Raw genomic sequence first — 13,780 nt, 5'->3', positions numbered from 1 at the left:
TATATTCGTTAGATTTGTTCTTTGAAAATTCCTATTGTTTGTTTTATTACGCATAGAGTCGTTGTAAAACACACTTAAATCATACTAGTCATCCACTGTAATAGAACGTACGGAGGATAATTTTATTCTTGATTTTGTTTCTTATTGTTCTGTCTTTTGTTTCTTTTTTTCAATAACAACGATCATGTTGGCGCAGTTATCATAGTTTGCTCCTATCATATACAATTATATTTCATCTTTATAGCAGGGTGTCTGATCGGATGATACTAGTCACATGATCGGGCAATAAAACATCATGTCACCCTCACACGCTCATGTTTCCCCGATCATAACAACCTCGTTCCGAATGACGGAAGCAGACGACAACAATTGCGCATCAACCTGATCATCTCTAACATTGGGCTATTGTTTCTGATCGATTGATCGAATTTTTTTCGGTATGATCAAATGCTGTCACAAATCACGATTATTTGCCTTTACTCGAAAAACATGTTTCACTCATGAAACATGATTAACCTCGGAAAAAAATAAGAATCGGGTTTCCCTACTGAAAGATAAACATCGCGTAGGAGTTGCCTCCCTTGAGGCACTGAGACGAATGTTATGGCTTTCATTGGAGCTCGGGTGAAGACAATATCTCGGATTGTGTGTGTGATTATTTAGTAGTATAGTAAATACTGTTTTGTATATGTATGCCAACATTATAAACTAAACGTGTACCCACCTCTTCTCTATCGGTTATTCAGGCCTTGTTCCGAGCTTGTAACCGTATATGGTAATTATTTCTCTCATGCTTCTTCCATCACTATCAGATTTGACAAACAAAACGCTGGGCATATTAATGAACGGTTTAAGAGGCTAGCGTTGCTACAGTGTTATTCTGACATGGTTCCGAATCGATTGATTTTTGCACTTTTTTGTTATAGAAATATATTGTGTGGTTCTGCGTGTTCCTGTAGATAGATAGTTAGGGTGGGTTACAACAGTAAGCTGTATCCACGATTACAAACTAAGAACAGTTTGAGATAAAAAAAAACAACCAAATATGATAACGAAATAGAAGCAAATTTAAATAGATTCCCTACACATCCTAAATGACTGGCTACCTTTTTTATAACTAAGGTCTGCTTCCAAATAATTCCGAGCGTAGCTAAATGTAGTTGAAAACAATTAACTTTACAAGCATGTCTTCTCAATGTTTTAACCCATTGAATCTACATTGATATACGATGCAGTTTCAGCCAATGAGTCAGATTTATAACCTACGCTTTATGTAAGCCACCTACGGTAAAATGAGAGCAGTCTCGTCCTCGATACTCTATGGGTTACGCTTACTTTCGCTCTCTTTACCCCTGGAATATGTTAAAGCAAAATCGTAGGCTCAATGTGCACCATTTTGTTGATGAGACGAGATCAGTTTGATTCTTTGATGCACATCAAAATAATCTGTCGGTCGCGTTACGGTTAAATTGACTGGCTTTGAAGTCGGGTGTTGCTCCTCTGTAATATTCAAGTGAAATATATCAGACTTAGCGATTAGTCCGGTTTTGTTTACCGAGACCAATCAAATAGCCAGTCGTGTGCCTTCAGTTTTGCTTTGACATGTTGCAGGGATGCAGAGAGCGAAAGTGAGCGTAACCCCTGGAGTATCGAGGATTGAGTAGTTGATGGACACTTCGGTATTCCACGTTTGTGTTTTTTCTACTGTATTGACGTTCGTGTAGCATTTACCTTGTAACACGTTGGTGTATAGTGATCAGCATCATCAGACAAATGAACAACCAGGAAACGAGCTTTGTTCACGATCTAACGAAGGCGTTTAAGTCACGCTTTGCACCACTACTGCCTAAGACATGCAATGGTTTATAGGGCACTAACTAGGTATATCTACACTTCACTTCTCATTCGTCTTATGAAGCTGGCAGAGCCAGTGCAAGCTGCACTAGTCATCGAAACGTTATGGGTTAAGTTATGCGAATCCTAGTGTTGCATAAAATTCACCTACGCCAAACTGTTTTCAGATATTTTCGGTATTAATTTTTTACCGTCGTAGAATATCGATAGGTCTGTAACTGTATTAAACTTTCTAATATCTATCCTGAATAATACTATAATTCGCCGAATACCAACCACTTATACTATTGTACCAATACGTACATGTTAATCACTGTTTGTCAATTATTACATACAGGTACAGATGTAATTCACTAAGCATCAACACTATACTGTGTTAATAGTGAGAATAAAATAATTGTATTGTAACTCCAGACAATACAGAATGCATTATTCAAATACATGCTGTTCATGTAGGTTACATAAAAGAACTAAAACAACAGTAAATCAAAAAATATGTTTTATTTGGCTAATTCATAAACCAACATCGCTTTTCCCCAACAATGGGACAAAATGCAAGTAATATAGTACACATTACATGTAAGGAAAACAAATAAATCCATAATTTTGTATACATAGCTAATAAGCATTTCATTAATTATAGTATCACAAGTACGCACCACATGATGACGTCGTACGCAAAAATACAAAATATGAAAAAAGCGATTTTACGAGTTTTAGTAGAGTTACAATGACAACTATTTGATTCGTACAGCAACATAGCAGAAACCACATCTCAGATTAAATCTTTTCAAAACAGAAGATATTGTAGATTTCAGATAAATTTTAGTGTATAATTGATTAAATTATAAAAAAAATGAATAGAATGGAATATAATGGTCTCGACATACAACAAAGGGTATGGGTTGATAGTGGTAGACTATAACGAGATTGACATTTGTGATTGTGATATTGGGACTAAAGGGGGAATACATTAATACAATGTACGTCGGTGTGGAAAAATAGAGAAAAATACAGCAAAATTCTTATTGTGATGATAATAGTGTGCTAAGCCGGTCACCGAGTCACTGAGGGATGGAATTAGTCGTACAATGCATTAAAGATCCATAGGAATATATACTAATCGCATACAGAATTATTTGCATGCACCTAATTGTTTGCCTCTCCTCGTCACTAGAGATTATGATCACATGGAAAATAAACACTTCATTGGACCTTAAAGTAGATTCGGTGATTGGCAAGCAATGGAACACAGTGCAATTGCTACGAGGCAAGATATTCATAACAGTGAAATAAAATCTATGTTATTAGATATAAACTATGTAACTAACATATGACTGATTATATATAAATGATTAAGTCTGTTTGATGGAATGTGAGACTAAATATAATAAACTAACGCATAATGACATCTACATAAATGAAATAAACTCATGAACAGTTTCTGGATTTAGACATTTGCATTAAATACAACTATATTAATATTCAGCAAACAAATATATTGCAGTATGAACATTTTTTTTTTTTTAATAATACGCAACTACCAATAGCCTCTGTCGAATATTGCGAATACTTCTTTTTAATTGTTTCGTTTTGAAATTTCCAACAAAAATTTCATGGAATTCTACACATTTTGAAAATCAATTTTGATCTGTAAGCAAAAGTAATTAAAATCTTTTCTCACAACTTTGAGTAGGCTTATTAAAATATAAAATAGAACAATCTGCCATCACATCAGCAAAAGTCGAATACAAAACGAAACCTTTTTTTGTTTATATAATAACGGCTTCAAGGATGCCCGTGCATCCTCTCCTTTCACTTCGACTACAGCACCTGACAAAAACGTTTATCTGAGTGAAAATGCAGATAAGCATAAATTGCGGTAAATAATATTTCTAACGACACCATATTTACAAATAGTTATATTTCAGGTAAATGATGCACGATAAAGTCTTTCAGGAAACCGTTATATCTCACGTGATATTTAACCGCCCAGACATCGGGATAAGCGACACATTCATATTGAAATGACAGGTTATTACGTTTAGTTTCCATGACAACGTCAGGCAAATGCCAATCGCACGAGAAGATATGAAATGGTCTTGTCAGGGTTTAGGATTATTACTGGGTTATCATTCCTAATTAGGGCAGATAACGGGCTGTAAATACCAGTTACGAATGTAATGTACCACAAACATGATATCTCCATAGGTTCTGCCTTAATTATACATATCATTACAGTGGGAGTGAATTAATGGATAAAATCCAATTCTATATTAGCTGAAAGAAATTTTGGTACACAGGTAGCTGTTTCAACACTCGCACCTAAAGTCACATTTGAACTCTTCCAATTCACAGCTCGAAATAGTCCATAAAGAAACATTAGGGGTGAACGATTCAACCAGTTTGAATTGGTGTTAGAGAAATTGCTGTGAATATTTTGTTTCTTTTTTCCTGATTCTGAAGTAAAATATTTCGAATGCGAACTATTTCAGTCGACTTGTATGTAAACATACCTCTAACAATGAAACTTTATTATTTCATTTCGATCAAACACATGGAATTTTACATCAAAAGAATAACATCTACATTAAAAAAAAAATATACCTTATTTTATTTTACCTTTATATACCTTTAAACACTCCAGTATTTCGTCAACACCGATCTAAACATTGGCATATAATGAAGCCCTTGTCAATTACAGGTTCCATGTATATACTGAAATTTTGCATTATATAACATTTGATGAATTGAATAGAAAAATCGTTATACTTGTCAATATTTTGTCAAAAATGTTTTCAAAATTTAAAATATAAATTTAAAATTTAAAAAAAGGAAGAAAATCAATTGACATTTTCTGGGGACCATGAAAGATATAAGGAGATAATATCATGGAAATTTAGTCTTATTTTGATAATGATAAATAAGTGTTATTTCCTATTGTATGATAAGTATTGCAAATCCCAGATGTAATACTATGTACTAATGTATGAAAAGTGAGTCACTGTGTTATACCAGTTTTTACAATCCTGTGTTATACCTATGGTAGTCCTTTGTTATAGCAAGATTCAAGATTTGAAGATTGAATTCTCAGACACACATACATGTGTAACAAGAGGTCATGAACAGCCAGTAAATTTTACACCGACTATTCACAGTCCTTTGTTATCCTTATTGTTCTAATTCCTCGTCACTGCTTACATTTGACATCCTAATTGAGCACATGTCGATATCCAAGGACGTAAAAAAAGTCACGTGTTAAAGATGAAAACGAATTGATAATCTATAAAAAAAAACAGTAACAGACATACGACTTACTCCAGTACATTACCTATATTACAAAACCGACATTTAGGTTCATGATAAAAATATTCATTTCACACAATAAGATTCATTACTTGATCCCAGAAGCTATACATAATGTTTTAAAAGGTGCAATAAAGCACACACATGTCCATCCAATCTTTATATTCATTGAAACGCATTCTTACACTCAATTGCTCAAGTTCATAATCATCAGTACCTCAGTGATGATACTTAATATCCTCGACTGTGGCATGTTACATGCCAACGACAACTTTACAAGTTCTCCATCAAACTAGGATATTGAAAGTTTCACGTACTCTCATACTAGTATAGTTTTCCGCCTGTAAAACCAAACACTTATTCTCAATTAAACATGAAACTGAAACGAATACAGAACATACACCTTTATAGCATATTTCACATTGCACTGAAGTTTTTCTATGTTGCAATATACGTAATCTTCTCTTTTTTCATGTGTTTTGAAATAGAGTTGCGTGATTGTTACTGGACTTAGGAATAAACCTTGTCTCGTAAGATGTTTCACCTATTGATTCGATAGTGAAGATCATCTTGATTATAATCAATTACTGCGTTTTAAGAACAAATGTCTTGTCATGTATTTTGGTCTTAAAATTTCGGAATAATTTCCATTCGGTTTTTTTGTTTTGTCCAGGCCAAAGCGTCATCTAATTTCTGTCACTTAACAAATACCATACAGGTTTTTTGATATTTGTTTTTGCTATACACACACAAAGACGACCGCCATCACATGTACGGGTGTGTGCTGAGTGTCAGAACAACTTCCACACCTTAGTTATGAGTTCTACTAGGATCTTTGATCCACTATATCAGATGAATGAAACGTTGAACACAATAGAAACGGTCGCCTTTCTGATATTATCATATGACGTGATCCACTAAGGTAATCAGTGTCACGTGATCACGAACTGGCCTGTATTGGGAAGGACATAGCACGATTGAACGGAACAACTACGTGCACGTGACCTGCCTCGTCTATGACCGGCGCACTTGGACTAGGCCTTTCTCTATAAATAGCACCGGCATCGTGGGGCTGCAGGTCGACGTCTTTTCCACACATATTCTCCTCTTTAGACGGCGACGACTCCAGGTTTAGAAGTTTGTCTTTTGTTTCATTGTTTTCCTGCTTGTTTGCGTTTCCGTGTTGCCTGTGATTGCCACAGCTCGAGCACGGAAATAGAGTCGATAGGATTCCGTTGCTGTATTTCGAATTAGGCTTTCGCTTCTTCACCACCCCATTCTCTAGTTGTGCTTCTGCGTCAATTACCACTTCGGGGTAGCCTGTGCAATGAGAGTCAACTATTTAGAATAAATGTCATGAAGCATAATACATTATATTAAATACTCACTCATGTAAGAAGTAGTGAGAACTTTTTAAGAATGACATTCAAGAAGTAGGAATCCGACTAATACTGTATTGCGTCGGTAGTTATACTTAAGTGCTTCCAATAATATTTAAATTTGTATGCAGGTATGTATAAAATTTGTTTGTAGGTTAATATATTTATATAATTTGTATGTAGGTTAATAGAATTATAAAATTTGTATGTAGGTATATAGGTACAAATGTATAAAATTACAAATACATCTAAACAATAAGATAATAATAGAATGTTAAGTTTTTTAAATAATGGTAGGTACCTTCTCTGAACTTGTTGCAGATTTCATACACGATATCTTCCCGCCTACACTGTTTAAGACATCTAAACAAGAACTGCACAGATTGGGCTGTCTCTCCCATGTATTCCCGCCAATCCTGAAGGTAGCCATTCACGGCAAACTTACATTCCTTGTCTAAAAGTAGAAATACAAGTATGCAGAATAAAACAACCACTGTCCGAAAGATAATGCAAACAAATTGTAAAACATCTAAAGATACCACTGATGTTAAAGAGTAAGAAACTCGAAAATATACTCAAAGACACAAGACTTAAAATTAGTGTAAAACGTTGTGCAAAACTGAGAAATACAGTAGAGTAATCCATTTCCAGCCCCGCGCTAGTTTCGTACCTTTGTACTTATCGACGATAACTTCATACATGGCGGGTTGGTAGTGATTCCGGAACAGTTCCTGGGCAAGAGACCACTTCTGGCGATCTATCCTGTCCTCAATCTCCCGAAACGACGCACTCAGCACTGGTCAAAATAAGACAGAACAAGGTGAATCATCAGGCCAAGACCAGGTTAATATAGGGCAAGTAAATATATATTAAAACAGTAATAAGGGTGAAAACAAGAAAGGACAAGTTGAATACAGGGCTAGTAAATAATAAGAATTACGCCTAATTATATGTGTCGCCTGTCCCGCTTTGTCAATATAATAAGCATTTGACATAGTACATAAGGAAACGGACCTAAACGCAAAATCATAACATTTTTTTTTAAAGTCCAGAAGTTTCAGGTTTTTATCCGAAAAAGTGCAGAAATCCATGACATGTTTTTAGAGTAGTAGGCTCTACTTCCCATGATACATGTATGATTGAGGTTTGGTCGGTCTAGCTCTTATACTTTGTCAGAAAGAGCCATAACGTTGAGTTTTTTTTACTAAGTCCAGAAATTTGAGGTTTTTAGCCAAAAAATACAGAAATCGTTGAAATACTATTAAAGAGTGTAATGCATTCAGCTATACATCCCATGATACACCTATGACCCAAGTTTGGTTGCTCTAGGCGACACAATAAAGTATGCGCCCAACAAAGCAACAAAATAACTTCCGGGACACATCAAAGGAAATAAATCCGCCAATACCTTAAAAAACGAAAATGTAAAATCAACTTAGGTTACAACGTTTGGGAAAATCTGAAGTCAAAATGTTTTACTAAAAGTGGGGTTAACAAGCGCAAACTACCATCATACCATGTCAATGTTAATCTAGTTCAAGTCCAGCAAAATATAATGCTACCTAAATTTTACTGAATTATTTCATGTTTAACAAATACAGATATTACAGCGGCAATTATATGACAGTATATAAGGGATAATTTTACTTTATACGGGAGGAACCACAGTCAAAACACTATGTACAAATGTACGAAAAAAATCAGTATCAACTTGTATATGATTATTGATCGATCATCAGTTATCGAAACAATGTCATAGCTAAAGGAAATAAAAGTACACCAGATATTTCGCAGATAAAAGTATGATTGGTAGACGGCCTGTAGGAATATATGAATTACTTGTAACTTATTCAGATCCGTTTCACGTGTAAACTTCATATTATATTATTACCTAATACCTATCATAATTATTAACATATTCTAAATCACTTTCAGAGGCCAGAATTCAAAATAAAATTCTGATGAAAGTGTTGCTTTAATTATATTGTTTAGACGTGGGGCATTACCTCTCAAAATAGACGTTAAGAAAATTGCTTTATGATACACCTATGAGATAAATAACCTGCAATCAGATTTTTATCTCAAAGTCATTTACATTTCCGAAATGCTTTATAAAATATATCTACTATAAAACTAACTATAAAATAAATCTACGGTTCCTAAAAATGATTTCACAACATCTTGTTCGTGAAGTACTTGAGTAAATAAGATCTTACGTTACGTATGTGGACCGATCATGAACCGATCACGCTAGGGGCAAAAGCATTCCAGAAGTGACAGTCTTATAATTATGTACGAATCACTGGATATCTAATCTCAAGTAGCCTACGATTTACCTACATAAACTTCTGATGACGTCTGGCACGCTAGCTTACAATGATGTTTCCTACGCTGACTCTCTATCATTAGTCACGCCCGTATTGTTTGGGTATGTAATCTAGTCATTGTAGTGTCCACCTTACTACTCTAATGTCACAGCCTCTTCTCACCTGACCAGTACGAGTACAGGTAAGCTACAGACACCTGTACAGCAGCGTCTTCTTGTACAAACATTGACAGATGTACATAAGCCTCATCAAAGTACAGGTATTTAAATAAATTCTTTTTTCGTAATTTCTTTCAAGCATACAATATTTTCGGTCGAGGTCGAATAGTGTTCGTTATAAAAGCTAGCAGAACATTATACAATACAGTCATGTTTAAACAATAAGTTACATACGGGATATCTACTTCACATAACGCTCACTAGCGTCACAAAAAACATGGCTGGCGTGACGTGTCGTGTTTTATAGATAAAGATAAGTTCCGGTTTTATGGTCGGGTAGTTTATCTTTACAAACTTTGTAAATTTGAAACTAAATTCGTTGTTATGGCATCTTTAAAATTACTATGACAGACACGGATATGTATCTAATTTCACCATACATATAAACACTCATTATCAATAGAAAACGCATAGCTGATTTTCAAGTTGAATAATTTAGACATAAAAACTTCGTAGATTTAACAGCGTTCAACAGTGATGAATATTTTCTCATATCATTTGTTTTCCTGTTTCAGCTAAAACATCTCTTACATTTTTATGATGAAAGTAATTTTATGTACAAAGTATCGTTAAACCCCCTCACATCTCATCGATCAGGTCAAATAATTCTTACATGAACAATATATTTCCTCATTATCGAACTATCGAAATCATTAAATAAACCAGCGGGTCCTGCTGTTTTTATAATATGGTAAGCGTCTGCTATTAGCAACCTCAACTTGACATTTAATAACCTTTCTCTACTACTTTACTCATTACTGTTTAGACCATTTACAAGTTAACACACAGGACCTACCTTTCTTACAATACGCCTCTTCTTCATCCGATTTTTCAATTATTCGTTCCATTAACTTTTTAAATTGGTCTTCAGTCAGTGGATCCTCTACATTTCGTGATTGTCGTCGACGTCGGAGACAGATGAAGATGAAAATGATGAAAAGAATGACCACGACGGATCCGACAACGAGCCCAATGACTGCCCCAGTACCGAGAAAGCCCTGGTCATCTCCATTAGTATTTTCAGCTGTCGCATTCTCACATTTTGCGACATCTGTAAGAAAGGGAAAGAGGACATCATAATAATGTATCGTCATTAAAGAAACAGTTTTGTTGTATGCAAAATATTTTTAAATTAATTTCCAAACGTGAAAAAACTGACTTTTTTAAGGGTTTATACTTATAGCAAGTGGGTATTCATCAATATTTAGGAGAGAAAAAGCATGCATATTACACACAAAACTATATTATATATTGCTTAAAAACCGAACAAAGTCTTTCTGAATATAATCAAAGGTTGTAAAGATGCTACTTTAAAAAAAAGTATTTTTGTATTACGTAATAATGTAATTCATGCTTTGAAAACTATTTCAGATATGAAAGTATACGAGTAATTACAGATTTTTAAAGCTAGATGATAACAAACTATTTCCATTGTTTTTAAGTGTTGACGCATTACATCCTCTTCATAAGGGTGTTTATCAAATGAAACCAACTAGCGTTCATGTGTTTTCAGCATGCAATCGCTTATGTAAATCGTTTTCATATTCCATAACATTGCCTGGAAACCTTTCATTATCTAGTTACATTTCTCACCCGCAGCCGTTTCTCGAGATTTCAATACCCTCGTTTCAACTGACAGTTGTCAAAACCACTCATTGGTTTAAAACACAAGCAGTTGCCATAGCAACCCGGCACAGACCGGAGTAAATCACTCAAGAACGTTTTAGCAACGATGAAGAAGAAAAACCATCTTCTTAAACTCTCAAAGCTAAAAAGATTGATTATTTTCGCTTCATATTGTATCTCTTCGCTTTCATCGTTCTTGTTGAATTCGAGAGCCTTGGGAATATACACGGCTCAATTAAAGACAGGAAGGGGATGAACACGTATGATTCTAAGTGGATGTTTGGTAAAACTCTTGGTTTCGCAGTAACCAGATGTGAGGCGCATTAGAGGTGTACATTAACGGAGCTTTAGAGGTGGTGAAATCACTCTCTCTTATTCACGTTTCTACATAACCTTTCAACTGTTTCAAACAAAAAGATCTTTATCATTTGAAGCTTCAATCCAATTTTCCAGGACAGGGAATTTAGTTCCATACACGTAAAACCTCAGCTATCATTTCACTTTTGTTTAATGAATGAGTTTTCAACATTGCAAAATTACGCTTACATTGCATTTTGATTTTAAATAACTTCTTTTCATCGAGCCAATTTATCCAATTTATCGGCCATATTCAAATATTATTCTTTAACACAAATATATATATATTCTGCATTGGAGAGCATCGCTATATTCGACAATTTACTTGGAGCTATGTACGTTTTCTATTCATAAATAAAACTTTTAAATAGTATAACATTGATTAATAGACCTAACACTACTAGAGACGACCAATTTTATCTGTACAACTAGCGCCACTACAGCTGACTAGTTAGATTAAATGACATTGATCAGGGCCACTTCCCGATATCTCTCACTTTAATTACATTGATCTGTAGTTCAGTCGATGTTTATAATGTGATATATCTAAACTGAACACACGCACTCCACACTTACAAACATTCCTGTAAATAATCACACTATTAAAACAATATGTTGTTTGTATATATTGTAAAATGTATTAGCACCAAATTTGTTTATTTTTTATTTGTATTAGTGACGTTTTCAGACCACATACATACACCAACAGACGGTACACTGTCCACACCGAGATAAAACATGTTCGGTAATTATAACTTAAGGATGGTCCTACTGTTAACTTAAGGATGGTCCTATTGTTATATGTAACTTAAGGATGGTCCTATTGTTAACTTAAGGATGGTCCTATTGTTAACTTAAGGATGGTCCTATTGTTCCTTAACGTACAACACGTAACTTCTCTTACATTAAAAAGCAATACGTAAATTATTAAAAAAAAACTATTTTGATAAAGTAAAAATGAACTGTCTTCAGAAGATCTAACTTACTCTAGTCATCCAAAATGGAAAAGACACAATATGAACCAACGTGTTTGAGAATGTCCTCAATTGATTAAGATGTTTCGTCCAAGCAAGCAAGTATACCTTTCGTGAACTTTTGCTGTAACTTTGTAATAGAATGTAGAGTGTGATCACCTGTGGATGGTGTCGGTCACGTGCTGTTACTTACCTTTCACTCTACTGCCCCCACACACGTTGTCGAATGTACCATTGCTCTTTGTTTTAGTACACCGGCTGTCCTTCTCACAACTGTAAAACAACAAACAAAAATACGGTCAGATTTGCATACACTGCGCAACAATAAGTACGGTCAGATTAAATACACTGTGCAAACATAAGTAAGGTCAGATTTACATACACAGTACAAACATGAGTACGGACAGATTTGCATACACTGTACAAATAAAAGTACGGTCAGCTTTTCATACACTGTACAAACATAAGTACGGTCAGATTTACATACACAGTACAAACATAAGTACGGTCAGATTTGCATACACAGTACAAACATAAGTACGGTCAGATTACCATACACTGTACAAACAATCTTCTCACTAGGATGAGATCCTTACACTGCCCGTTTTCTCACTAGAATGAGATCCTTACACTGTCCGTATACATCTTCTCACTAGGATGAGATCCTTATACTTTATATGGCTGCATTTCAAGAGTCCTCAAATGCGTTACAGAGACACGGTGACCTGATTAGGGACTGGGATAAACACGCAGGAACTCAAAGTGAAAAAGAAGGAACACATATCACCCCCTTAGACCTTCATTTAATATATTTTCAGAAAAAAATAGATTTTGCAAGTCATGTGGAAAGCAGACAAAAAGAATTCCTCTGAATAGAGGAAGAGCCGCATCCCTCGAGTTTATTTCTGGTATAAACTAGGTCGTAGTTTCGACTCAGATGTTTACTCCAAAAATCATTTATAAACATATCAATGGGTACAATGTATATACTAATGAATTGTATGACTTAACGCTGAACCGAATATACTATAAAGTGCCATATATTAATAAAGTACGTAATCATTGTAATTGTCGTTTTATGTAACAAGTCTAACCACGGAATCAATAGTAAGAACGGCAAGCTGTGCATCTTATATCTGTTCACGTGCTGAAGTTTTTAACATTGCTTCTGTTTCAAAAGCAAATTAAACTAAAAGTTTTGAATTGTATATTACAAGTAGAACGCATACGAATTTTTACTTTAACATGTATGACACCGCAACTTTAAGATTAAGATGGTAAAATGGTACACGTATATATCTGAAGAATTTCCAAGATACTTTCCAGACTCCATTATCTTTGTATCATAAATAGAAGCTGATACACGTTTGAGTTTGGTATCAGTCACAACTGTCCAAAGATATCATGAAACCTGTTATATATAACGTATGAAACCTTTTATATATAACGAATAAAACATGTTATATATAACGTATAAAACATGTTATATATAACGAATAAAACATGTTATATATAACGTATAAAACATGTTATATATAACGAATAAAACATGTTATATATAACGTATAAAACATGTTATATATAACGAATAAAACATGTTATATATAACGTATAAAACATGTTATATATAACGAATAAAACATGTTATATATAACGTATAAAACATGTTATATATAACGAATAAAACATGTTATATATAACGTATAAAACATGTTATATATAACGAATAAAACATGTTA

General features: G+C 34.2%; 1 protein-coding gene across 8 annotated transcripts in view; it reads right to left on the bottom strand.

Annotated features, from left to right (window-relative positions):
- Positions 1 to 2,338: 2,338 nt before the first annotated feature.
- LOC110460945 overlaps positions 2,339 to 13,780 on the bottom strand; it is a 223,465-nt gene continuing 212,023 nt past the window's right edge. For 7 of the 8 annotated variants that reach the window (XM_021514194.1, XM_021514220.1, XM_021514211.1 and 4 more), the window contains exons 6-10: positions 12,235 to 12,314; positions 9,881 to 10,135; positions 7,210 to 7,335; positions 6,841 to 6,993; positions 2,339 to 6,498 (exon numbers count right to left, since the gene is read on the bottom strand). In XM_021514194.1, the coding sequence (XP_021369869.1) occupies positions 6,101 to 6,498; positions 6,841 to 6,993; positions 7,210 to 7,335; positions 9,881 to 10,135; positions 12,235 to 12,314 (1,012 nt within the window). In that variant the 3' untranslated portion in view covers positions 2,339 to 6,100. The remainder of the gene's footprint in view (positions 6,499 to 6,840; positions 6,994 to 7,209; positions 7,336 to 9,880; positions 10,136 to 12,234; positions 12,315 to 13,780) is intronic. The other variant, XM_021514184.1, reaches the window with a different exon arrangement.

The sequence above is a fragment of the Mizuhopecten yessoensis genome, unplaced genomic scaffold (genome assembly GCF_002113885.1).
Source record: "Mizuhopecten yessoensis strain PY_sf001 unplaced genomic scaffold, ASM211388v2 scaffold1379, whole genome shotgun sequence".
Lineage (NCBI taxonomy): Eukaryota > Metazoa > Mollusca > Bivalvia > Pectinida > Pectinidae > Mizuhopecten > Mizuhopecten yessoensis.
The sequence above is the reverse complement of the archived record's forward strand: the minus strand, read 5'-3'. Positions and strand labels throughout refer to the sequence as shown.